Source organism: Caretta caretta, chromosome 2 (assembly GCF_965140235.1).
Source record: "Caretta caretta isolate rCarCar2 chromosome 2, rCarCar1.hap1, whole genome shotgun sequence".
Classification (NCBI taxonomy): Eukaryota; Metazoa; Chordata; order Testudines; family Cheloniidae; genus Caretta; species Caretta caretta.
In genome coordinates, this window is record NC_134207.1 from 158584571 (window position 1) to 158610457 (window position 25887).

Genomic DNA, 25887 nt, shown 5'->3' on the forward strand with positions numbered 1-25887 from the left:
GACTGTTTTTCTCTGGGACCATGTGGAACTGTAATGCCTCTTTCAGTACTGAAGGCACCAACTTCTCATTCATCCTCAGTACTGATACCATCTCCTTACTGGTTTTTGGATGAGGCTTGTTGCTTGCCTGCTTCTTTGGGGGGTGGCTTCTCCACTATCACTGGATGACTACTGGAGGCTCGTCGAGATCGAGGACATCTTCCTCTTCTTTGCTGTCCAAGCACTATTCTCAGCAATCCTGAAGACTGTCCTCCCATCACCATCAGTACCGAAGATCAATGTTGTTACCGCAGTAGGGGTAGGGGTTCCTGGCCTAGTACCTACTAGCCAACAATGCCTTATGTGTATTCCCAGTGGCCCCCTTGAAACTCTTGGGATGTGGCAACTTGTTCTCTCTCGCCTATGCCAAAAGACAGCATTTCTTATGGCATTAAATTCTGTGGGAAGAGTTACTAAGCTGCAGGCTCTAATGGTGGGCTTTCAGTATATCCAGTTTTTCAAGGACACGGTTGCCTTGAGATCTCATCATAAATGTCTCTCTAAGGTGGTGCCACTATTTCATCTTAACTAGACAATTTACTTACCTATATCTTTTCCCCCAAACCTCATTCAAATGCTGATGAACAGCATCTTCACTCCTTAGATTTGAGGTGATGCTTGGCATTTCACATAGGAAGAACAAAACTATTTTGTTCACCACCTTGTCTTTTTATTTCCTTTGTGGATCACAAGAGTGATCAAGCAGTCTCCACACAGATAATTTCCAGTTGGTTAACATCCTGTATCACTGCAGTTTGAGATAACCGCTGTGGAGGTGGAGTCTGAGTTAAGAGCCCATTTGACAAACTGCTCAAGCAGTTTCAGTCACTTTTCACAGTGATATTTTTATATTGGACGCTTTCAGGGCTGCTACTTGGTCTTTGGTACATACTTTTACCAAGCTTTATACTTTTATGTCTGCATCCTGATCCGATGCAAATTTTGGGAAGGCAGTATTGCAGTCGCTCTTTAAATAGACTCCAAGCCCCACCTCTTTTTGGTACTGATTGAGTCACCTGAGAGGAATACACATCTGCTACTCAAAGAAGCAAAGACTGTTACTTACTGGTATTGTAACTGTTGTTCTTAGATGTGTGTGCAGTTGTGTATCCCGTGACCCACCTTTTGTCCCTCTATATTGGAGTCTCAATTCTTGGCATTCTGTGCAAGGGATCCGAGGGGAGTTGGGGTAGTGCCACCATTAAATAGCGTGGGGAGGGGCTCAGGCTCTGGAAACACAAATGCTGACACTATGGCTACTGCAAGGCAAATTTCTCTGACTTTGGTGCGCTCAGCGCATGCACACCAGAGTGTAATGCATGTCTGCACCCATGTCTCTAAGAACAACAGTTACAGTATCGGCATGTAACTGTCTTTTTCGTTTTTTAGTAAAACTTGAAAAATTATATTCCTGACATCAGTCACCTATTATATTGTTCCTTTTGTATCTATTTCTTTAATTTCCTGTCATTACTTTCTTTGAGGGCAGTGCAATTGTCAAGGCTGAATCCCAGCTCTGTCACTCCAAGTGTAGAAGTGGGGCCCACGAGGATTTAAAAAAATTAATACTTGCCACTCCAGGCTTGTATTAAACTCCCAAGCTTACAGCTTTTCTCTGACCTTGGCTTGGTAAACGCTGCCACCACCCAAATGCAAAAAATACCCCAAAAACCCTTCGAACTCAGGAAGGAGTACTTGGGAATTCCGCCCTGTGGGGGTACCCTTAAGCCCCTCTCTCTCTCACGCACACACACACTCACACCCCGCACACACTCTCATGCGCGCGCGCGCACACACACACACAGCCCCAGCTAATCAAACAACATACACAAACCAATTAGGACACCAAAAATCCAATCCTGTTCTTAAAGAAGGTAAATTTTATTAAAACAAAAAGAAAGAAAATACATTTGGAACTTACGCTTTTGCTAGATTTTAAAAGAGCAATTCCAAAAAATCAAGCACCCAAAATAGCTTTCTTGGGGTTAGCTTAATAGCTTAAAAGCTTAATAGCTTAAGCTTTCAGCTTAAAGGTTACAAGCAAACAAAAGCATCTGGGGTTAGCACAGAGGAGTTCACAAGCCAATAAGAAATAAAAGAAATAACCCTAATCGCATCTAGCTAAACATTCTGATCTACTTACACATTTGGAGTTCAGATAAGTAGTTCTAGGCATGATCTGATGATTTATTATCCTACCTGTCTTAAGCTGCTTACAGCATGGCTGCTCTGTCCCTCCAGCCCAGAGAACAACAGACAAAGGGGAAGTTTCTTTCCCAATTTTAAAAAGTTCTACCTTTCCTTTGGCTCTTTTGGTCAGGTGCCCATTTTTTTTAAACCTGGGGGACTTTTTAACCCATTACAGGTAAAGCAAGTAAAGAACAGCTACAAAGAGGCATTTTACAGCTAACTGGCTGGCTGTTAGCTAACTGGCTGGCTGGGTGTCCATCAAAGGGAGCTATCCCCCCATTTATATATCACAGCATTAGTTTTATTCAGTTTGGTTTATTTGGTGTTAAACTTAATGGGATTCAGTGGTGAAATTTTAAGTCTTCCTACCTAAGAGTTGTGCTTATCACTGAATATTATTTTTAATATAGATCAACTACAGAGCTGTTCAAGGCACTAGGTAGCAACATTTGTCTGTTAAAAGTTGGATTACCAAGAGTAATACATCCCTTGCATGACTATTCTGCTATACTTATATTTTATATTTTTAAATGTTTGTTCATAGAAGCTCTTTATAAAAAAGACACAGAAAACCCAATCATTAACTGCATTCTTGTGTGTTCCAATTAACTAGTTCTTTCATTGCATGTGGAAATGAATTTACTCTGTATAACGTCCCAAAGAGTAGACAGACTACCACTGAGCACAGTCAGCGGACAAGAAATGCCCTGTTCGCAATAGCCATACCTATATGCTTTTTTGAAAATACTGGTCTCTAGATGTTAAAATTTCCTAGCAAGAAAGTTGGCAATAGATGATCATGAAATGTTTAAGGAAAGTCATTGAACTGAGTGGCAACAAGCCTAATTTAATTTCGTCACATCAAATTTACCTAAATGGTTAATGACCAGAATATCTCTTTTAATTTTGTGGATCTTTTTTTATATACTGCTTTAAGACAACATTCGAGGAAAAATTGGTCCAATGTATCCTTTCATATACCCTCGTGACTTCAAATTAAACAAAATATAGTAGCAGTAGTTTCTAATAGATCAAGTTGTCGTCTTTAACAGGTGTTCTGAACACATAGTGGCCAAACTCATGATTAATCTGATGTTTCTTTTGTTTTAATGATAGGATATGACAAGGCAGCCAAGATTGCCAAAACAGCACACAAAGAAGGGACAACACTAAAAGCAGCAGCTATTAAGCTTGGATTCCTTACATCAGAACAATTTGATCAATGGGTGAAGCCTAAAGATATGCTAGGTCCTCAGTAATTTTAACAAGTGTACTTAAGAGGAAAAAATTAAATTGTATAAAACAATATTTTGCAGCTCACTTTGTTTTTCATGGCCACTTACATCATGATTAAAGTGCTTTTTCTCTATGGGGCATAAGGTTATATTAGAAAATTGTTCTAATATAATAAATATATACAAATAAATATTCTAAAAAGATTGATTCATCCAACTGCATCTCATTGCCAGAGATACCTCATTATTATTTATGTAGTTTAGATGCATGTCCTCAAAAATAATTGCATTCTTGAAAGGATGGTGCTACCAGAGCAATATCTATAAAATTAACACTCTGTAATAAAAGGCAATGCATCTTTTATTATTAAAACAAAACATAAAGAAATAATGTAAATTACTTCCTTTATAGATCATTTGATTAGCTAATTTAAAGTATTGGAGCCTTCTAGTACTGGACTGCCTGCTTTAAACCAAAAGGAAACTTTGTTCAAGAATAAACATGAATGAGTAATTTACTAGATGTCCTTGAAAATGTATTCATATTTTGAAGAATGTAATTTTAATATTTGTAAACCAAGCACCTGCATTGTCAATGCCAAGAAACTCAACTTTAAATTTGCCTTCCAATGTTTTACCTGATTAATTTCTCAAAAATTAAATATATAAAAACTTTCTTGTGTATCCTAAAGGACCTTAAATTTCAGACTCTTTTGTTCGCAGCCTTTATTAAATAGTGAAAGTTGCAGTAACCTGATCTAGTAACACCAAGATATCTAACCACACCCTTCAGTTGTGTGCCAAAACAACAAATGGCAGACATACACCCTCAGCTAAAGAGGTAGATATTTTTGTCAGCTGGAGCCTAATACCTTACCCAGTGCTTGGCTGAGGGCTAGCTAACAGACCTCGTTGGATTAGTTGAAATGAAGACATAAGGCACATTGAACAAGATGGGACATTGCGGAACTGCATATGGTGGGGAAGTTCTGTGGCCTCTGTTACACAGGAGATCAGACTAGATCAGAGGTGGGCAAACTATGGCCTATGGGCCGCATCCAGCTCACGAGCTGTTCTAAGCCAGCCTGTGAGCTCCTGTTGGGGAGCAGGGTCTGGGTCTTCCCCCACTCCAGCCAGCCGGGTTGCTGGGTTGGGGGCCGCACCATGCGGCTCCTAGAAGCCGTGGCATGAACTGTGGCATGGCCCCGCTCCTCCTAAGCACTCCAATGGGAGCTGCAGGGGTGGTGCCTGCAGATGGGGCAGCGTGCAGAGCTGCCTGGCTGCACCTCTGCGTAGGAGCTAGAGAAGGGACATGCCATTACTGCCATGAGCCACTTGAAGTAAGCACTACTCGAAGCCTGCACCCCTGAGCCTCTCCCCTACCAACCCCCTGCCCCAGCCCTGATCCCCCTCCTGCTCTCCAAACCCCTTGATCCCAGCCTGAAGCACCTTCTTGCACCCCAAATCTCTCTTCCCCAGCCCCACCCCGGAGCTCATACCCCCAGCTGGAACCTGCACCCCTTCCCGCACCCCAACCCCAATTTTGTGAGCATTCATGGCCTGCCATACAATTTCTATTCCCCGATGTGGCCCTCAGGCCAAAAGGTTTGCCCACCCCTAGACTAGATGATCACAATGGTCCATTCTGGCTTTGGAATCTATGATTCTATAGCACTCTCAGGAGAAATAATTGCCCCCTGCCTCCCTTTGAGAATGCATGGCAAAGAAGGAATTGAGCCACAAAAAAGTAGCCCTGGCAAATCTTGCTATGGTCTACAGGTGATTCAGCAACTCGTGACCAACAGTACTGAAGGCAGTTAGTTGATAGATCTGATAATATCAGCATGTACACCTGGTCTTCATCAGCAGGAGCAGATCACTTGTGTGATCTGCATTCCATAACCAAATCTGGTATAGTAGAACCTCAGAGTTACAAACTTACTGGTCAACTACACACCTCATTTGGAAGTGGAAGTATGTAATCAGGCAGCAGCAGAGAGAGAGAAAAAAGCAAATACAGTACAGTATTGTTAAAAATAAAAGGAAAGCTTAGAAAAAAGACTTAACAAGGTAAGGAAATTGGCACTTACCCCCTATCCACCCACTTCCCAGTCCCTGACTGACCCCCTCAGAACTCCTGACCCATCCAATCCCCGCTGCTCCTTGTCCCCTGACTGCACCCTCCTAAGACCCCCAACCACCCCCCCCAACCCCACCCCCTATCCAACCCTCCCTATCCCCTGACTTCTCTGATCCCTAAGCACACCCCTGCTCCCTGACAATCCCCCCGGGATCTCCAACTACCCCCGACACACATACACTCCTTGTCCCCTGACTGCCCCTTCCAGAGACCCCCATCCCTAACTGCCCCCCTGGGACCCCACCCCCTATCCAGCTGCCCCCAACCCTCCACCCTATCCAACTGCCTCCTTACCATGCTGCTCAGAGCAGTAGGACAGGCTTATTGAGAAGCGTGGGAGGTGGGGGGGGGGCACAAGCTGCGCTGCCCACACAGTGGTGTAGCTGCAGGGGAGGGGGACAGTAGGGGAGTGGCTGGGGACTAGCCTCCCTGGCTGGGAGCTCAGGGGGCTGGGCAGGACAGTGCTGGGGGCCATAGTTTGCCCACCTCTGGTTTAGCCTGAGCTTTGCGTTAACCCAGTTTCCCGCTCTGGTCACTGGCTGTATTTGGGGATAGTTGTCTTACCTTTTTCACTCTAATGAATTAAAGATAAGGTGGTTGAGGTAATATCTTTTATTGGACTAACTTCTGTTTGGAAGAGAGACAAACTTTCAAGCTACACAGAGCTCTTCTTCAGGTAATGAATTAGCCTCCTACTGTCATAATTTTGGGCACTTTATTGTTTTGGTTTGTCTTTCATAGTGACAAACCAAAGTCTGTTATTAGCATTACCCGTACTAGGGTGAGGTTCTTTGCTCTACTGATCAAAGTCAGCAGAGTGAGTAATACTCCATCAACCTTTTATCATGCTTCCTGCCAGCTGTCACTTTTGAACCCTTAGCACTTCCCTGGAGCGGGCAGGTTTGGCAGAAGGGAAGGGGTGGCCCATTTTGCTTAGCCATAGTCCCGGAAGTTTCATCACAGGACAGTCTGACAGTTTCTCGCTGGAGTCTGGATTTGAAGTTTTTTTGTTGTAATATAGCAACTATCAGAGGCTCGTTCACCTGCACATCCACCAATGTGATATATGCTATCATGTGCCAGCAATGCCCCTCTGCCATGTACATTGGCCAAACTGGACAGTCTCTATGTAAAAGAATAAATGGACACAAATCAGATGACAAGAATTATAACATTCATAAACCAGTCAGAGAACACTTCAATCTCTCTGGTCACGCGCTTACAGACATGAAAGTTGCTATATTACAACAAAAAAACTTCAACTCCAGACTCCATCGAGAAACTGTTGAATTGGAATTAATTTGCAAATTGGATACAATTAATTTAGGCTTGAATAGAGACTGGGAGTGGCTAAGTCATTATGCAAGGTAACCTATTTCCCCTTGTTTTTTCCAACCTCCCCCCTTAGACGTTCTTGTTAAACCCTGGATTTGTGCTGGAAATGGCCCACCTTGATTATCATACACATTGTAAGGAGAGTGGTCACTTTAGATAAACTATTACCAGCAGGAGAGTGGGTTTGTGTGTGTGTGTGGGGGGGGGGGGGGGGAGTGAGAAAACCTGGATTTGTGCTGGAAATGGCCCAACTTGGTTATCATACACATTGTAAGGCAAGTGATCACTTTAGATAAGTTTCAGAGTAACAGCTGTGTTAGTCTGTATTCGCAGAAAGAAAAGGAGTACTTGTGGCACCTTAGAGACTAACCAATTTATTTGAGCATGAGCTTTTGTGAGCTACAGCTCACTTCATCGGATGCATACTGTGGGAACTGCAGAAGACATTACATACAGAAAGACCATGAAACAATACCTCCTTCCACCAGCAGGAGAGTGGGGTGGGAGGAGGTATTTTTTCAAGCTTTGTGTGTATAAAAAGATCTTCTACACTTTCCACGGTATGCATCCGATGAAGTGAGCTGTAGCTCACGAAAGCTCATGCTCAAATAAATGGGTTAGTCTCTAAGGTGCCACAAGTCCTCCTTTTCTTTTTAAATTAAAGCGTCATCTTTAATGCCTGGAGCCTCCCCCACGATCCCAGAGCGCGAGCAGCCTTCTGGACCGGAGAAGCGCCCCCCCCCACCCCCCTTCAGGCTGTGGCAGGGGCCCAGCCGCGCTCGCAGCCCCCTCGCCCGGAGCGGGGACTGCCACTTGCCCCAGGGCCTCGGGGCGCTGCCGTGGGGTCCGTGGAGGCTGAAACCGGAGGCCCCGGCCCTCCGCGAAGGAGGATTTCGCTGCCAGCGGCCGAAGAGCGGCGCCCCCCAGAGGCGCGGGGCGCGGGCTGCAGCGGGCCCTCTGATTGGTGCCTCTGTTCCCAGCTGCTCCTTTTAGCCCCGCCTCCACATCCAGGGCCAGGCGCTGCTCACTCCGCTGGGCGGAAGAGCAGAGCTTGGGGGTTTCCTTCGTCACTTCCGCCCTTTTCCAGACGTGTCCCGCCCTCTGCCATCCCGGATTGGCTGTCGGGTGAGGCGTCACTAGCGCCGGCGCAGAGCGAACGGCAGCGAAGGGAGGAGGGGCGGCGGCGACGACGAGACGGAGCGTTTCCGGGTTGGGGGTGTCGCCGCCGCCGCTTGTGTCTGTCCCGTTCTGAGGCCGCCGCGATGAATCGATTCTTCGGGAAGTCGAAGCCTAAAGTGCCGCCGCCGAACCTCACCGACTGCATCGGGACGGTGAGTGTGTGAGTGGGGGCTGGGCCAGGCGGGCCGCCCCTCCCCCTCCCCCTCCCCCGCGTTCGGGTCCCTGAGGCGGCGGCCCTGGCCCGGGCCCGGGCGAGCGGGGAAGATCTCCAGGCGCAGTGCGCCCGCCGTCACTGTTATCGGGACCTGCGTGAGACTTATCACTCCCGGGGACGCAAAATCCCTCCCGCCCGGCCCTTCCCCGAGCCAGCCACACCCATACGCAGAGCCACGCCCCGAGAAACACACCGCGACCCGAGAGAGAGAGAGACGCCCCCCGAGAGACCGACACAGCGACCCCAGAGAGAGAAAGAGAGCGAGACACAGCCCCCCCACACCCGCCCGCCCCCCCAACGAGAGAGAGAGACTCCTATGGAGAGAGCGGGAGGGCACCTGACACCCCCCCCCAAGGGCTGTCACACCCCCCCCTCCTTTCTTTTCTTGCTCTCTCATAACTCCCCACTGCCTGCCAATCCCAAAGTGCACATTGTGGAAAAGATGGCCTGGGCCCAGCGGGAAGCCCACACCATGCAGTTCAAAGGGTGGCCTGGTCACATGAGTACCATCCTCAGGCTGGTGAAGAATGATGGGATTGTTTTTAGCACAATCTCTGCCACAGACGAACTTGCTGCAAAACAGAGTAAAGGCATACAGAGATGTTATGGGCTTGTTTAATTGTCCTTTAAATATGTAAAAGTTGAAAAGTATTAATAGAGCAGTTAAACATGCAGTTGAGTACCTGACTGCTGTTGTAATGTTATTCTTGCAAGAACACTTAGGAAGATATTTAGGCCGTCAGACCACATGATCTGGTGGTCCTTTTGGCCCTTAAAATATATGAAATGCAATCTTCCAGCAAACTTTTGCTTTAGGGAGCATACCTTTAAACTATATATTAAATAATTAAAAGATGAGGAAAAATAATATGGTATTTGTCTAAGTTCTTGGAAGATTTAAATTATGCAGCATTTGTGATTTAACAGCAAAAGTCTAAAAACAAATAGACTTTTAGCCCTTATGGTGGCAATTAAACCTTCCAAATGTGAACTATAAAACTAATTCACAACTGTCTTCTGGAATCTGCAGACTGTCTGAAACAATTCTTGTAAACAAACTGCCCCATTCATCTCAATGGGTTGTTACCTTTTCAACCTAATGATGGTCCTATTAAGAACAGAATTTAGGCACTCAACTGTGCATAACATGCAATTGCATCAACTGTGTGTGCAAATCAGATAATTACATATGCTAGTGGACAAATAAACAAATGGAAGAGATGATCATGATCAGTGTCTGGGATAACTTTTCCTACTGAGTGATGCTCCTTGCAATTACTTTACTAACTAAAAGTGCTTGGTCTGATTTTTAGTGGTACTCTGTAGAATTATTCTTTAAACAGTAAATCTTCTCCACTCTTGAAGACAATACATTTGCATAACAGAATATTTAGTATGTACATAACAGATTCCATAATAAGGAAGGAGATGATCTAGTGGCTTTTTAAGTGGCCTCAAAGTGTCACTATAGAGAGCAATGTACAGCAATGAAGATAATGTACACATTGTGAGGTTCTCAGAATTACCTAGTTTAATGCATATAAATATTTAAATACTACATTATCAATTTTGGACACTCTTCTTTACCCATTTGATGGATAGTCTTTGCTGCCTCAGTCCTTTTCACGTTTCTTTATGTTTACGTTTGTTCTTTTCTAGTTGCTCAGCAATGTATGACAACTGAACAGGTGTCTGTGGATGATAAACTGTAAGGGTACAGAAAAAAGGAGTACTTGTGGCACCTTAGAGACCAACAAATTTATTTGAGCATAAGCTTTTGTGAGCATCCGATGAAGTGAGCTGTAGCTCACGAAAGCTTATGCTCAAATAAATTTGTTGGTCTCTAAGGTGCCACAAGTACTCCTTTTCTTTTTGCGAATACAGACTAACACGGCTGCTACTCTGAAACCTGTAAGGGTACAATTAGTGACCATGATTAAAATTTATTAAGAGTTGATCAACGCTTAAATACCATCTCCTTTTTCAATATAAAAATAATTCCTAGTGCAGCATAGATTACAAGTAATGCGCAATAGAACAATCCTTAGCAAGTTCAATTATGCTGTGATATACTGATAAACAGAATGCAAATTATTGAGGGAGGTCATTCAATTTTAAGTTAAGTCAGGGTTCACCCCAAAACAGTTACTAAAAATGTAAGAGTGCTCTTCACCCTTTTCTTTTCCTGACAGTTTATATTGGATTGTACATTGTTGTCTCTATCAGTTACTCTTGTTTGGTAATTTAATTTTTTAGGTAAAACAACAGAAATTAGTAGTTTACTTCAGACAAGTAGTCAGAATACTTAGTTTGGGGCGCAAGAAGGCATAACTAGAATCTTAGATATGTCATGAGAAACAGAAGTTTAATATTTTGTTTTGGAATAAACTTGTTAGCTCTCACCATGGGCCTTTTCTCTGGAGATAAATGCAGTGTTTCTGTGCTTGTATCATTCACTTGCGCAGGAAAGAAAGTGGTTTAATAATGAAACCCATTTCTCCTTTGTGTATGTTAACTGGGATTCTCCTTAGATTATGAGGAGAATTTTCTCCTACTTTGGACACATATAAGCTTTTTTGTATAATAAACATAGAATTTAAAGACTCTGGACTCAGAGGTTTAAGTCCCAATACATCCAGGTCATTCCTTTGGAGGCAGATAAACTGAGTTACATTGCAGAGTGCATGGAGGAATCTTTGCATCATCACTGTAGAAACTGAAGTTCTGTCTGTTCTGTGTACATTAATTATGTATGCCATAGAATCTAGACTAGGAGGGTCTGCCTCAGTGTCTTATTTACAATCATCCTGTTATCCAGAATGATGTGCGCTAGTTGTCCAAATAATAATTGCCCTCCCACCCTTGTGACGGTTGGGTAGATGGATGTTTGTGGAGAGCTTTAGGACCCTTTAAGAGTTGTTGCAAGGCTCCATAAATGTACAATATTTTTAAAATATTGTACAATTTATTTTCTTTTTATTAGTAAAGCAGCTGGCATAGTGGAAAGCTTAAAGTAAATCTTTCAGTGCCAAAATGATAGGGCATTTTGTCCCTAGTGTGGAGTGAGCTGATATCAATTGCTCTGCATAGAAAATGCCTCTGGCAATAGTATATTATCAGTGTCCTCCTCCAGGCTGGCAGACCCGTTTTTCTCTAAACAAAGAGACGGTATATAACAGAAGGATAAATGCACCAGAATTAAAATGTTGACAGATTACTTATATTCAGATATTATGATACAAATTGAATTTGCAAATTTAATGTCATACCAATGAGTAAAAATGTAGTATGATTGTGTGCCCCTCTCTAGTAGTAATTCACAGAATGAAAAGCGTAAGTTTTCTTTGAGACACTTCTCTGAATACATATAGTCAATAAAGTCTAGTTTTTTTTAATTAATGCTGCTTGGAGGAATCTTTGCCACCTTTTGTCATCTAATTGTCCTTTCCAAAAACCTTTTGACATTTTAATTCTAGTTTGTATAACAGCAAATCTGTATATGTGAGCACATTTTACTTCAAGAACTACAAGTGCCTGGAAAAAATCTTGAGTGTTAGCAATGAATTTTTTGTCTGTCTTCCTTGTACCAAAGGTGGATAGCAGAGCTGAGTCAATTGACAAGAAAATTAGTAGGCTTGATGCAGAACTGGTGAAGTATAAAGATCAGATGAAGAAAATGAGGGAGGGGCCTGCAAAGGTAAGAATCCTATTTGGTGTACACGTGAGAAGGTGAAGTGACTCACACTTTCAGTCTTTCACATAATGGAGCAATGTCATAACCAGTTCTCCAGGTTCTTAGAAGTATCATTACACGTGCTTCCTGCAATCTTGGGGGAGAGTGGGCTACTGTAAGCTTGTTTGTATTCTCAGCTGTTTCCCAGATCTGTGCCATATCCGTTGCTAGTCTTGAAATAAAGTTTCATTTTCATAATGCTACTCTGTGTAAAACTCAAAAATGTGGCTAAAAAGTCAAATACTTTTACTACCTCCTTTTTATATCTACATCAAGCTGTTCAAGATGGTAGGCTTGGTCAAGCACACTCTGGCCACCCAGTCACGCTGTTAAATTGGGTCTTCCTCTGCACTAATCACTGTCTCTCTTTTTCATAGTTGTCACAGATTTCACTAAATTGAACACCTACAATGGGAAACATTAAAATGTCAGTAAAAGACTAAATGTAAACTGTCATTTTTTTTCCTGAGAGATGCAAATGAGATCTCAGAGTGGTTAGGGGTAAAGATGAAAGTGGGACCAGTTTGCTTACTTTAAGGCTCTCTCAGGTAGAGCTTGCAAACCAAAATATGGAGAACAGTGGTGTGGGGAGGGGAGGAAGCAAGGAGAAAATGCAAGAACTTAGAAGTACAATCTGGGTATCCCTGTGAAACCATTAGGCTCCCTTGGGAGAAGGGAGTCTGAGTTCCTTTTCTTGCTTTCTCTTCCTCCTTCCCCTGCGGCTCTGAGGTCAAGTCTGCAGGCAGTCTCCTTGGTTCAGTTGCGTGTGGAGGAGGTTCCAAATCTTTCAGAAATGGATGGGGGGGGGGGAACCCCATGAACTTAAGAAACGGTGCAAACACCTAAAGGAAACAACTGTTAACAAAGTTTAGTTTGTTTTGAATTTTAAATTGAATGGAAATTCTTCATGCATGTAGTGAAATACTGATAGCACCTTATAAAGCATTAATTGGTTGATACTGACCATTGAAATGTTTTTGAAAGGTAATGTTTAGAGAAATTTGCCATTTATTTGAGTATGTTCTGCTTTTTCAGTGTGTTTTTCCTTTATTTAAACAGAAGTTATATGGGGTTTCATTATTACCAACATATAGATATGCCTGTTTCAATCCTGACTTTGAGTATTCATTGTGACTGTTAACTGTGTTTAACAGCTCTCACAATTTTAAAGAAAGGACCTCTCACAGTAAAAAAAATTAATATTATGCATTAAATATTGTAATAATATAACCCAGAGCAATTAAATTGTTACCTTTTTGTTTTTACTAACATCTGGCTCTCATGTCTCTTTCAGAATATGGTAAAACAGAAGGCTTTGAGAGTATTAAAGCAGAAGCGAATGTAAGTTTCAAAGTCTCTTCATCCTTATTTAGTGAAATACTGTTTGGTTTGGGGAGGATTGGCACACTTTGCACTTCCTCTTCCATTTCTGTGCCATTTCTTGTGAGTATTCTTGCAAACAAATCATGGAAGAAATTGCAGCCAGCTGTTTATAAACATCCAGTTTTAGATCTTGAAGTATCAAAGCTAAAAAATGTCAGTGTTAGCATGTCTGTGCATTATTTGTATAACAATATATAAATAGGTTTGGTATTTAATGTACACATAATATTATATAACGTGCAGTACTGTACACCTGGAATTAAAACAAAATGACTGGGAAATCCTGGGAAATCACTGAAGTTACACTCGAGTTTCTGTCTTGCTTATATATAGGTATTGCTGCATGTTATATACATTTCTACTTTGCATGCATGAATCAGCATCACAGTAAATTCTTTATATGCACAATCAATAGCCCCTTGGGTCTTGCTGGTGTTCTTAACGTTCCGGTTGGACCCAATCAGAGCACACTATGGGTGAACTACGTTTCACCCATATTGCTGTGCCATTAGTAAGTACAGTAATTCCTCACTTAACGTCATCCCAGTTAACATTGTTATGTCGCTGATCTATTAGAGAACATGCTCCTTTAAAGTTGCCCAGTGCTCTCTTATAGTGTTGTTTGGCAGCTGCCTGCTTTGTCCACTGCTTGCAAGAAGAGCAGCCCGTTGGAGCTAGCTGGTGGGGGCTTGGAACCAGGGTGGGCTGGCAGCTCCCCTAAGTTCCCTGTGTAGCAGCCGCCCAGCAGGCTATCAATTTTCGGGCAGCTCAGCTCCCCCCACTGCCATGTGCTGCTCCTGCCCTCTGCCTTGGAGCTGCTCCCTGGAGCCTCCTGCTTGCTGTGCAGGGGGTGGAGGGAAAGAGGGGTGCTGATGTCAGGGTGTCCCCCTCCCCCACTCCTGTACCCCATCTCTACAGAGCCGGGGGGGGGAGGGGGGCATGACAGGGCTCAGGACAGAGGGAGCTTGCTGGCAGCAGCTGCTGTCTCAACTTGCTGATCGACTTGAAAAGGCAGTGTAATTAAAGTAGGGTCAGCATACTTGAATGGGCAATGCGCCACTCTCACTCACACACACCACGGCACTTTGGGGAGTGGTGCACTCCAGTGGGATAACATGCGTTCATCTTCAGTTTCCGCAGGGGATGTTTGCAGGTCTATTGTGTCTCCTCCCGCCATTCGTGCTGTCTTGTAGAGTGTGAGGTTACATTAACAACAATGTGTTAACCCTTGAGGGCTCAGCCGAGTGCTAGTTCATCATTTACCAGCGAGGCATTCCCTGGGAAATATCCCACCCTCTGACTCCTCCACCTCAGCTAAGCTTCACAATCATCATTGCTGTATACAGTATTAAATTGTTTATTTAAAACTTATAGTATGTGTGTATATATATGTGTGTGTATATATGTATAAAAATAAAATGTCTTTTGTCTGGCGAAAAAATGTCCCTGGAAGCTAAGTCCCCCTATTTACGTTAATTCTTATGGGGAAATTGAATTTGCTTAACATTGTTTCGCTGAAAGTAGCATTTTTCAGGAACATAACTACAACGTTAAGTAGGAGTTCCTGTAATGCACTCATCCCAAATTTGTCAATTTATATCCCAACCAAGCACAGTATATAAAACTGTGTAAACATGGGCATGCATGCAGCCATCTAAGGAAGACGTTTAATTCTGCATTCAGAAATAGCTTTATCAAGTAACAGACATAAATACATAGTCATGTTCAAGGGCCCTTAGAACAAAATTAAAATGACTATTACTGAATACTATTTACAAATAAGTAAAGAGCAGAGGTTGCCTTCTGTTTTTGTTTCCAAGTTTGAAAAGTACTGTTTCTCTTAGGTATCTTGTGAATTTCATTAGGGTTACTTACAAATTGTATGACATACAAATGCTGTATTTAAAACATTACTGTAATACTTTAACAGGTATGAACAACAGCGGGATAATCTGTCACAACAGTCTTTTAATATGGAACAAGCCAATTACACCATCCAATCACTTAAGGACACAAAGACAACGGTATCAGTTCATTCATTTCAAGTTTACTTTATTTATAAGTGCTGCAGTAGATACAAGCATCTTGTTTGACTCTTTCTAGGTTGATGCTATGAAACTGGGGGTGAAAGAAATGAAGAAGGCTTATAAGCAAGTCAAAATTGATCACATTGAGGTGAGCATTTGTACTGCTTACTACTAAGCTATCTAAATATGCTGTTAAAATGCTAAATAGTGGCTATTACCATGCGCACACAGTTTATTTGGAATTAAACATTCATTGCCTATACCAGAGAGAACAGTGAAAATGAGCTAAATGCACAGCTGATTGCTTCCATCAGAAATGGGCAGCTTTACAGCTTTTGTTAAAGATGAAACTGATCTAATTTTCTATATGCTGCTAATCCTCATCATGTGGATTTTTAATTCCTTTGACTGTACAACCCAGCACTTGGCTTTCAATTCCTCTGAGTTATCCCACTGGAACTACATCTCTGCTCCAGCCACTTTTTCCTCCCAAACTTTATGATGATCTGCTCTGGTTATGTCCTCCTCCCACTTTTGTTTCCTAATGTTCTTCCATGTTAACTTTGTTACTTCCTGTTAGGATATAGATATTCAGGCCTGTCTGTAAAGGCCTATACTCTAAGAATGTAGGTACTTGGCTTGTTATAGAGGTATAAAAGAGAGAATCAAAATCACTGTCTGCCGGTGTAAGAGCCTTCTCTTACTGTGACAGTCTGAGGCCCTGTGCTTAGGCTAAGATCTCTGGCTAAGCAGCAGAGGCAGCCATAAGCTGGGAAGCGACTGGTCACCTCCTCACATTCCAAACTAGTCACATTGAAAGAAGGTGCTATTGGACTGTTAGGAATACAGTCCTGTCGTGATAATGCCTATCGCCCCCAGAGAAAGGGGAGTGCTTAGAAAATGTAAAAGGAAACTTTTAGTTTGATAGCATCCTGTCTGGCAAGAACTCACTTATCAATAGCTGGGATGTGAAATCCTCACTTCTGTATAGTTTTGTCATTATAGTTCCCACTTTGCTATTGTTTGTCTGTATAATCTCTGTCTGGTTCTGTGATTGTTTCTGTCTGCTGTATAATTAATTTTGCTGGGTGTAAACTAATTAAGGTGATGAGATATAATTGGTTACATAATCATGTTACGATATGTTAGGATTGGTTAGTTAAATTTCAGTAAAATGATTGGTTAAGGTATAGCTAAGCAGAACTCAAGTTTTACTATATAGTCTGCAGTCAGTTAGGAAGTGGGTGGCGGTGGGAATGGGGGTGGGGAAATTGGAATCATGTTTGGCTAGGGGCAGGAATGGGAACAGGGACATAGGTGTTAAGGCTCTGGTGTCAGAGCTGGGAAGGGGGACACTAAGGAAGGACACTGGAATCATGCTTGCTGGAAGTTCACCCCAATAAACATCGAATTGTTTGCACCTTTGGACTTTGGGTATTGTTGCTCTCTGTTCATGCGAGAAGGACCAGGGAAGGAAGTGGGTGAAGGAATAAGTCCCCTAACACTTCCCTCCTTCCAAATCGGTTCTCCATGTTCCCAACCTCTCCTCCTGGTACCTTCTGAAAACATAATTCCAAGAGGTCTATAAGGCCTAGTCCTTCCCTAAGAAGTTTTTTACTAAATAACTATGACTTTGCCCCAAAAATAAAAGTGCAAAGGTTAAAACACATTCTAAACGTGGCTGCTACATCATCTTTTTGGTGTACTCTATCACCGTTTCTTTGTTTAGGTACAGTGTCTACATTGTAAGCCCTTTGGGGGCAAGGCTTGTTGTCTTATCTGCATAAGCATTTAGTGTAAGATTTACACTAAAATCTGGTGTGTTTTTTTTTTTTTTTTTTTGTAATTGATTGACTTCATCATGGCACAACTCAAGTTAGTCCTCATTCTTTAGAACACCCAGATAAGCTTCTAGCTTCCTCAAATTTCTGTACTTGAGGTTGATTCTTTCCAGGCCTCCCAATTAGCGTCTTTAATAAGTGTTAGTTACAAATATGGATATATCCTTAGCACTGAACATAAATGTGTCTATGGCTTTCAATTTTGGGTCTCTTCTTCCTTGTCTATAAATTGTTAAAAACCCAAGTGTCTGAGCTGAAAATATTGATAAAACAAGAGTTTGATATATAATACTGTACTTGGAATTGTGGAAAAGACTTCATTGTCTTCTAACGAGACAATCATCCTAATGTGGAACTACTTCCATCTTCTCAACTCTGTTATTAAATATAATAATGCTTTGGATTGTCCCATAATGTCACTGGGCTGATCACTTTGTGTGTGGCTTTTAATATCTGACCAGATGTAGTATTTTCTCTGGGAACATCCATTCCCAAGTCTACTGGTTTTTGGTGTGTTTTGTGAAATCCTATCTAATCACATTTCCCCATTCTTCCTATCCATGTTGGTTCTGTCACTTCACTCTTTCAACTACTTCTGATCCCGACTTCCCCCCTTCATCAGTGGCATGAGTTTCACAGCTAACATTTCTGCTCTGATCTCTCATGCTTTAAATGTCCTTTCAGCCCATTCTAGATGCTTCTGACCCCATTCTAGAACGTCCAGCCATCTAATATGGCTTTGCCATTGATTTTGACTGGCTTCATTTGCAGTCTTGGAAGTTTGTCTGTTTTTAGTACGCAAAGAATCTATTAAGCATGCCAGGAGACTTTCATCATTTGGTATGAATGTAAGTGAGGAAAAAATGGTCGCTGCACTTCCACACTAGAGTTCAGTGTATGAAATTTAAAAAAATATAGTTCGGTTTTGCTTTTTAGTATGTGCCTCATGTCTTCCTTCTGCTAGCTAATACTAGATTCTAGTTTAAGTCTTTTAAATTCACTCTGGAGAAGTATAAAAGAACCTGCTACTTTCAGAGATTTTGGTGCCAGTTCCCCTCCCTCTATTTCAGTCCATTTATATTTTATTTTTTTTAACTGCTGAGAACCCAGAGGGTTACACCAAATGCATAGTTAACACAATATTCTATTATAACAATTTCAAGCAGGATTTATAAATTAAAATCGCCCAGCAGAGGAGCTTGTTCTGCATCATTAGCTCCTGAGTCACTTCTGAATTTCAGTGTATAGTTATAGTTGAATCCGCTTGTAACTCTGCAATTGGGACAAGTGTAACTTCTTTGTTGCTACTACAGGACATACAAGACCAATTGGAGGATATGATGGAAGAAGCCAGTGAAATCCAGGATGCACTGGGTCGTAGTTATGGAACACCAGAGATTGACGAAGATGATTTGGAAGCAGGTTAGTGAGTATAGGGAAATTCAGTGGTACTGTTATTTTCTGCAAGAGCACAATTTCTTGCCCGCCCTTCCACCCCCCACACCCTCCCCCAAGAAATTAGTGGTAGCCAGTTATTTTTAACTCAGAAGCTGCACAGGCAAAAGCACAAGTTAATGTATTAAATAACTGACGTTTATAGAATTCTGTGGTTACTGAAGAAAAAAATCTTTTCCATGGGGTTAATTCTAGTTTCTCTCTAGTGCTTTTATGTATCACTGATTGTCTTGTTAAGTAATTTGTTGGCTCAGATATAGATGGTTGTTGCTTCTTTATTGGAGCAGATTCCCTCTCCCTCAGCTTTCTGAATATGAATCCCCTCTGCATTGTCAGATGTTGCTTAGTGCACAAACAATGCTCCACCATCCCTGTCGATCCTGGGCCGCTGTTTCCATGTCCTCTTTGTTGTGAAGTCCCATAAGTTTTCATTTTCAGAGTAGTATTTGGTGGAGGGATTCTGTCAGTTGGCCCTGTGACAGGATCCCTGGGGTGCAGCCTGGGTGCACAGATGCTGACTCAGCCATTCTGTCCTGGGCATCCTCTCCCAAGTGATCAGTGAGGAGACATTTCTGTACTCTCACTATTCCTTCCCCAGTTTTCTCCTCTGGGCCCCTCCCTAAGACACATTGCTCTGTGCTCCCTAGGAAGGGGTCTATCCCTCGTTCAGCTGCAAACTCTGCCAGCTGACAACTGGGACTGTTTCTTTAGCCATTGACAATACCTCTCCTGCCCCCGATCCTGAGGGTATATTGCCTTCTGCTGGACAGGAGCTAATCTCAGCTCCTCCTATACTTGGAAGCATGTGGCTGCCCTGTGTTACAGAGTCACGGGAATCCTCACCCAACTCAGTGGTTTCTGAGATTCCCTGCCCCTTCTTTGGGCTGTCCTCTGGGACACATTTATCTATGCTCCCTAGAGCTGGATCTATCTCTGGTTCAGCTGCAACTTGCTGGCAACTAACAACCTGGACAGTTCTCTCCCTGGCAGGTATTACACCCCCATCCCTTCCTGATGTGGTGTTGCCTCCAGTTGCAGTGCAGGAACTGGTCTCAACCAGCCTCCCACCGGGAAGCATGTGGCTTCCCCCTGCTGCAGAAGAATCAAGGAGACTTTCCCATTCTCTCAGCAGTTCCTAAAACCTTACCCTTTCCCTCAGGAGTCCCAGCATAAAACTCCCTCCTGCTGCAGGCAAATATTTTAACTTGAGCTACACGAAAAAAATCATTACCAAGAAGCAGGTTGACTAGAAGGTGTTCCATTACCCCCACAGTCAAAACACTTTCCAAACCTTCCCATGCCACATGGATTTTAGCTAGTGGTACGAGGAATCTGCTTTTGCCCACCCCCACAATCTCTGCCATTTGGCCAGATAACATAATGGCCCATACTCTGCTTAGCCAGAGAGATCTGGGCCCCTGTATTCCTTTGCCCTAAGCATTCCTTGCCATTAATTTGGACAAGCGAAACATGCTCCATATCTGGTTCTGCAGAAGCTAATCTCACAAAACCAGTATGATAGGTTTTGATTGCCTGGGGGGTTTCTGTATGGAGGACAGCAGAACTAACATGAGCTATTGGTTGCCTGTTTCCTCTTAGCATAGGGCATTTATTCCTCAGATGATCAGTGGAATTGCACTGATAGCACCTTTTGGGCTCTTCTGTTTTTACAGGAGATTTGGGATGAGGGTTAGAGGAATGGTTTTGGGGAGGTGAGTACCCAGCCTCCCATCCTCTTGCTGGGGATAAAATGGGATCTTCCCTTTCCACCAGCTTTAGACACCTCTTTCAGTGGTTTGTTTTCAATAGATGCCTGGGTCTGTTCAAAGGCATCAGCTAGCGATGCCATCTCATCCACAGACTTTACATTTTTGTCCCATCGACACCGCTTTACATCAGCCTTGTATATGTCTAGGAAATGCTCTTGAGCCACAAGATCAAACATTCCCTCAAAGCTGGGTGACACCTTTGCCCCTCACCCACTTTCCCATCACATCTTTCATTTTGGTCACATGTTCCCCATTACTCATACCAAAATCTCTCCTAAGAGTCCTAAATTTAACTCTATATGTTTCAGGGTTAATCTGAAACCGTTGCAAAACGGTGTTTTTAAATTTACAATAGTCTAAAGCATCCTCAATAGGCATTTCATTAGATACATTCAGAGCCTTACCAGTTAATTTTGCAATCAGGGTAGGAACTCTCTTGGCATCAAGGATTTCATGCACTGCCTGCAGCCTTTCAAATGTGGTCAGATATTCAGCAATATAATCTACCTCATTGTATGCAGGACATAAATGTCCCAATTGTGGATTTGTAGCGTGATGAGTATTGCTGGGGTTGGTTGGTTCTGGTTCTGCTTCTCTAGCAGGTCCAGTTGGTGTTTTTGCTCCCACTCTTTCTTTTTCCTCTTGCTTCCTTTCTCTTTCTTCCCGCTTTTCCTTTATCTCCAGTTCTTTCAGTTCCAATAATCTCTGATTCTCCCTCTCCTTTTCTGCAACCTGCAGCTTAAAAAGCTCCAACTTCCAATTGCTTCACTGCTTTCAGTCATTTTCCTGCTTTTCTGTCCCTACGTCCAAACAGAAAATAACAAACCGGTAGCTTCCTCCTGACTGTCGTTAGCCACCATACGCAAGATCTTTACACCAGTGTATAAAATGCAAATCTTGCTCAGTACAACAAGCTGTGTATTTCACCCTGCTCGCCGCGCCACTGGGATGGGATTCCCCAAGGGTGCAGCCTGGGACTGTGGGACCGCTGTGCCCCCTTAACCCTCTTTAGCCTGGGCTGTGTCTCTCAGTGCCTTGCTAGTGACCAGCAGCAAACCCGTCCAGGTGCTGTTATCACTCAGGAAAACCGCATGTGGAACTCTCCCACCCAGCTAGATTGCATGAATGCTCCCAGAGCCACTCATGAATCACACAGGAAAAGGCATCAGCCAAATCCCCCTAGCACTGTACCTCAGGAATATACTGTCTTGCACTGCTCAAGATGGGCAGTGCAAATTTATTAATTGGTTCACCACTTCCACAATGGAAAGTGGACACACACCAGCCTTTGCAAATCCTGAGCAGATTTACCACACACTTCAGGCAGACTCACTGGTAAAGATAAACAGTAAAACAAATTTATTGACTACAAAAGATAGATTTTAAGTGATAGGCAAAAAGTCAGAGTTAGTTACCAAAATAAAATGTAAGCATGCAATCTAAACTCTCAACCTTATTATACTGGGCAACAACTAGATTAAACAGGTTTTCCTCACCCCACTGGATATTGCAGTTCATGGTACACAGATTTCACCCTTGAAATCTGAGCCAGTCCCCTCAGTTGGAGTCTTCAGAGTGTCCTTGTTGCTTGCAGTGTAGGTGGGTGAGGGAGAAAGGCCAAGCATGGGCCCCCTGTGTTTGATTTTATACCCTCAGTCCATGTGCTTGTAGAACACAAGTCTAGGCATGTCTGGGGGCATTGCTGAGTCTCCAGGCAAGGCTGAGGAATTCTCCTAGTGTGGTCTCATGCACAGGAGTCATTGAATTGTAGCTCCCTTGTGGGACGATGGTTGTTGATGGGTTGATTGATACCCCGCCTGGTGGTTACTTTCCTTGCTGTTGCCTCTGGGGAGCTAATATGTGGCTGATTCCCCAACTTACAGCATGTTTTAGTGACAGCCATACAACAGAATTCTCATAACTTCATATGCATTAATGGTATACATATATGGATAGAGAAATGACTTTCAGCAGATCATAACCTTTCCCCTGATACCTTACAAGGCATGCTTTAGATGTAAGATCATGATTGTATAGAAATGAGGAATATGGGGGTTACAGGGTGCTCCCCCAAGGCATAGAATGTCACAGGCCCCTTTTGTGTGTTCCTCCAGCTGCCCTATGGCACGTCTGCCAGGGCAGATGCTCTGGTTTTGTTCTTAACACATCCCCCAGTAACTTACTTTACATGTGTTTTTTTTCCTTGCAAAAGAAATCCCTTGCTTAATTTAACATCACCATGATCAATCGGTCCTTCAGCCCTTGTATAGCTATAACATATGTAATGTAATTCAATTTCAGAACTGGATGCCTTAGGTGATGAGCTTTTAGTTGATGAGGACAGTTCCTATTTAGATGAAGCTGCATCTGCTCCAGCAATTCCAGAAGGCACCCCTACTGATGCAAAAAACAAGGTGGGCCTTTTCCCTCTCATTTAATAAATGTACAGTAAAACTTGTTTTAATCAGTCACTCATGAAACTGATAAAGCTGTTGCTTAATGGAAAGCCTTAAAGGTGGAGCAGAATTGTGCTTAGCATGTTTGGAGATGCTTAGGATAGTCTCTTGTATAGATTTCCCTTGTATGCTTTGGGGGGCCAACTTTATTGTACAACCTAGTGTCTTTCTGCTGTAAAAATCTATTTCCCCATAAGGTCCTGACTGTAATTAGTTGAAAGGGCTGTCATAGTGTACTTAGCATTTTTACATGTTTTTTCAAGTAAACCTAAACCAGCATTTCCCATGCTTTTCCAACTTTTTTTCACATGGCTTTTGTATGTAAGCATATGTCAGCTGATTGATGTTCAATTTTCACTTTTTTGGGCTATAATAAAATCAGTAAGTGAGGTTGGCTACAGAAAATACTGATGCTCCTATTGGTCTTGTAACTCCTACTATAAAGTAATCTTAAAGACTGATACATAATTCATTAAACTATATCTTTTTTTCCATAGGATGGTGTATTGGTGGATGAATTTGGACTGCCACAGATCCCTGCTACATAAACATGCATTTTTAGAGCACATTGGAAATGGCAAGTTACTTCTTACAAATCAAATTAGCAAAACAGTTTTTGAAATCCTGGAAAACTTGCCTTTTCAGTATAACCTTAATATCACTACATCTTAAAATGCAATATGAATGGCTGGTGGTGTTTCCTTTCTTGGAAGAAAGTTGATATACTATTGACTTTTCTATTAGAGGAGTAAAATTGGCACAATTTCCTTCAGTGGATGCATTCAGTCTACTAGGTTTTGAGTATCCGGTGTTTTATGGAAGAAGTAGTACATGAAAAATAGTGGTGGCTGTTAATAGTTGAGCTTTGTCTTGATTTGATTTGTATTACATTTCTGTTTTCTGAAACAAACTAAGGCTATGTGGCTGCTTACCTTCTGTAAGATAGCTTCCTTATTACTTACTGTACTGATTTAATAACCAATGGATGCATTTTTAAGAATACTTCAGTTCTGAGACTTGATATTGTATTTGTAACTCTTAATTATAACTGTAACAAATAAATATATACAAAGGTTATCTTTAACCTTATGTATTCCATTTTGACATAAAAGTTTATACCATAGAGTAGCTTATCCTCTTGTGTGGTGTTTTTGGTAGTAGTTTTAACCTGTCCCTTGTTTCCATCAGTGTCATTCAGCATTTGAGCATGGGCCCTCCCTTGACATGCTTAGTCTAAAGCTGGAGGTTGGTTATGATCCTCAAGTTTCTCCACCCCTTTCACATATCTCCCTCTTGGAATTCTAAAATAACATTTCTTTAAGACCATTGCTACTGCTGTGCTTCTCCTCTTGTCATGAGTCAGGGCATTTCTACTTTCTCTATTATTGCTCTATAGAATGTCTAGCAAAAAGTGGTTATAGAACAAACGGCCATCTCCCTTTCTTTGGACCCATTGGCCAGAAGAGTGAGAGTACTCTCAAACTCAGATCTCCTCTACTGAAGGTTGTATTGCCAAATCTTGTAACAGACTGTCTTTCAGTCTGGCCCAGATAGTTTTCCACTTTTATCAGGAATGAAGTATACAAATGTTTGCTGTACAGAAACTGAAACTTATTTATGCTTAATAAAGATATTTTTCCAACATAAATTTTAAGAACACATCCCTCCTTAATTGAAATGAACAGTTTGGTTTAAAAAAGTAAACGTATTCATATGTAATCAAAAATACAAAATAGTTTACTTGTAACCTTAGTTGTTGCTAGTAAGTTTTCCTTCAGCTAAAGAAGCAAGACATTAACAATAATAATAAGCCTTAGAACTGTTAGCTGGTTGGGAACAGAGAGCCCTCCATTAGTAAACTTGTACATTAGAGAAATGTTGCCTGGAATAGTCTACACATGTGACATTTTCTTCCCATACAAGAAACTGAAGGCAAAGAAAAGAATTAGTTGCAGTACACATACCCTTCCTAAATCTAAGTGGTGATGAACATAGCTAAGTACTGTACCTAGTATAAAGCAGAATTTTAAATTATCAGATTTCAAAATCTGTTTAAAATAACATAGATGGAAACTGGAATTTAGATCAGATTGTTTTGGACTTGTATACAGCATTTTATGTAAATCATCTTTTGTTAATTTAACCTAAAGGAATGTAAATAAAACATTGTATTACAGAATTGATATTTTTAAACTATTCAGTGTGGAATCAAATATTTTACACAGGTTGTGAAGTGACAACAAAAATTAGATCTCTTTAGGATCACTGTAAATCTGTATTCCCATTGCATTAGTTGTTGGCGAATTCCAGTTTACTGTGCATGAGAATCCAGTATCGTCTGGGCAGGGGAAGCAAATAGTTTCTTAGAATATTGCCCTTTGGAACTGTTTGGAGATTGTTTCTAATATATTTTGAGACTTAAGTCATAAGTTAGAGAAAGAAAAGAGCTATTAGGCCATAGAACCCATCTCCTCCATTAGAGGACCCATCAGAAACTAAATTGAAATTGTATACGATTTTTAGCTAAATACCCAAGAATAATTTTTTTACAGTGAGCAAGGCAAACTTCTGTTTGAGACATCTTAGTAATTGGAATCCCAGGCTTTCTATCTTTAAGTTAATTACTAGAGTTGGTCTAAAAATATAAAAGCAACCAACATTTCCATCCAACATTTTGATGGAAAAACAATTTCAACAGAATTTTTGTTCCATTGTTGACCAGCTGTATTAATTTCCATATTTATTATGGAGACAGGGAAGGGAGATCATTTTTTATTGGAACAACTTCTGTTGGTGAGAGACTATTCATTAGCTTGTATCCCTCACTAAAAGAAGTTGGTCCAATAAAAAATCTTTTCCCATCTTCTCTCTAATATTCTGGTTCCACCACA

At 41.9% G+C, this 25887-nt stretch overlaps 2 protein-coding genes across 2 annotated transcripts in view; both read left to right on the forward strand.

The window, feature by feature from the left end:
• FH (fumarate hydratase) overlaps positions 1-4155 on the forward strand; it is a 46050-nt gene extending 41895 nt beyond the window's left edge. Inside the window, exon 10 of the mRNA XM_048839357.2 lies at positions 3346-4155. Within this exon, the coding sequence (XP_048695314.2) occupies positions 3346-3488 (143 nt within the window). The 3' untranslated portion in view covers positions 3489-4155. The remainder of the gene's footprint in view (positions 1-3345) is intronic.
• Positions 4156-8105: 3950 nt separating this feature from the next.
• Positions 8106-24644, forward strand: CHMP5 (charged multivesicular body protein 5). The gene is made up of 8 exons (XM_048839351.2): positions 8106-8270; positions 11925-12029; positions 13360-13406; positions 15379-15472; positions 15552-15623; positions 18630-18738; positions 22842-22954; positions 23494-24644. The coding sequence occupies exons 1-8, from the start codon at positions 8202-8204 to the stop codon at positions 23542-23544; spliced, it is 660 nt and encodes a 219-aa protein (XP_048695308.1). The 5' UTR covers positions 8106-8201; the 3' UTR covers positions 23545-24644.
• Positions 24645-25887: the final 1243 nt, after the last annotated feature.

Bases quoted from the DNA above. Each gene is read 5' to 3' on its own strand.
- CHMP5 (XM_048839351.2), top strand. From the start codon at position 8,202: ATGAATCGATTCTTCGGGAAGTCGAAGCCTAAAGTGCCGCCGCCGAAC. The intron at 18,739-22,841 runs GTTAGTGAGTAT...ATTCAATTTCAG, and splicing joins CGAAGATGATTTGGAAGCAG to AACTGGATGCCTTAGGTGAT. The intron at 22,955-23,493 runs GTGGGCCTTTTC...TTTTTTCCATAG, and splicing joins CTACTGATGCAAAAAACAAG to GATGGTGTATTGGTGGATGA.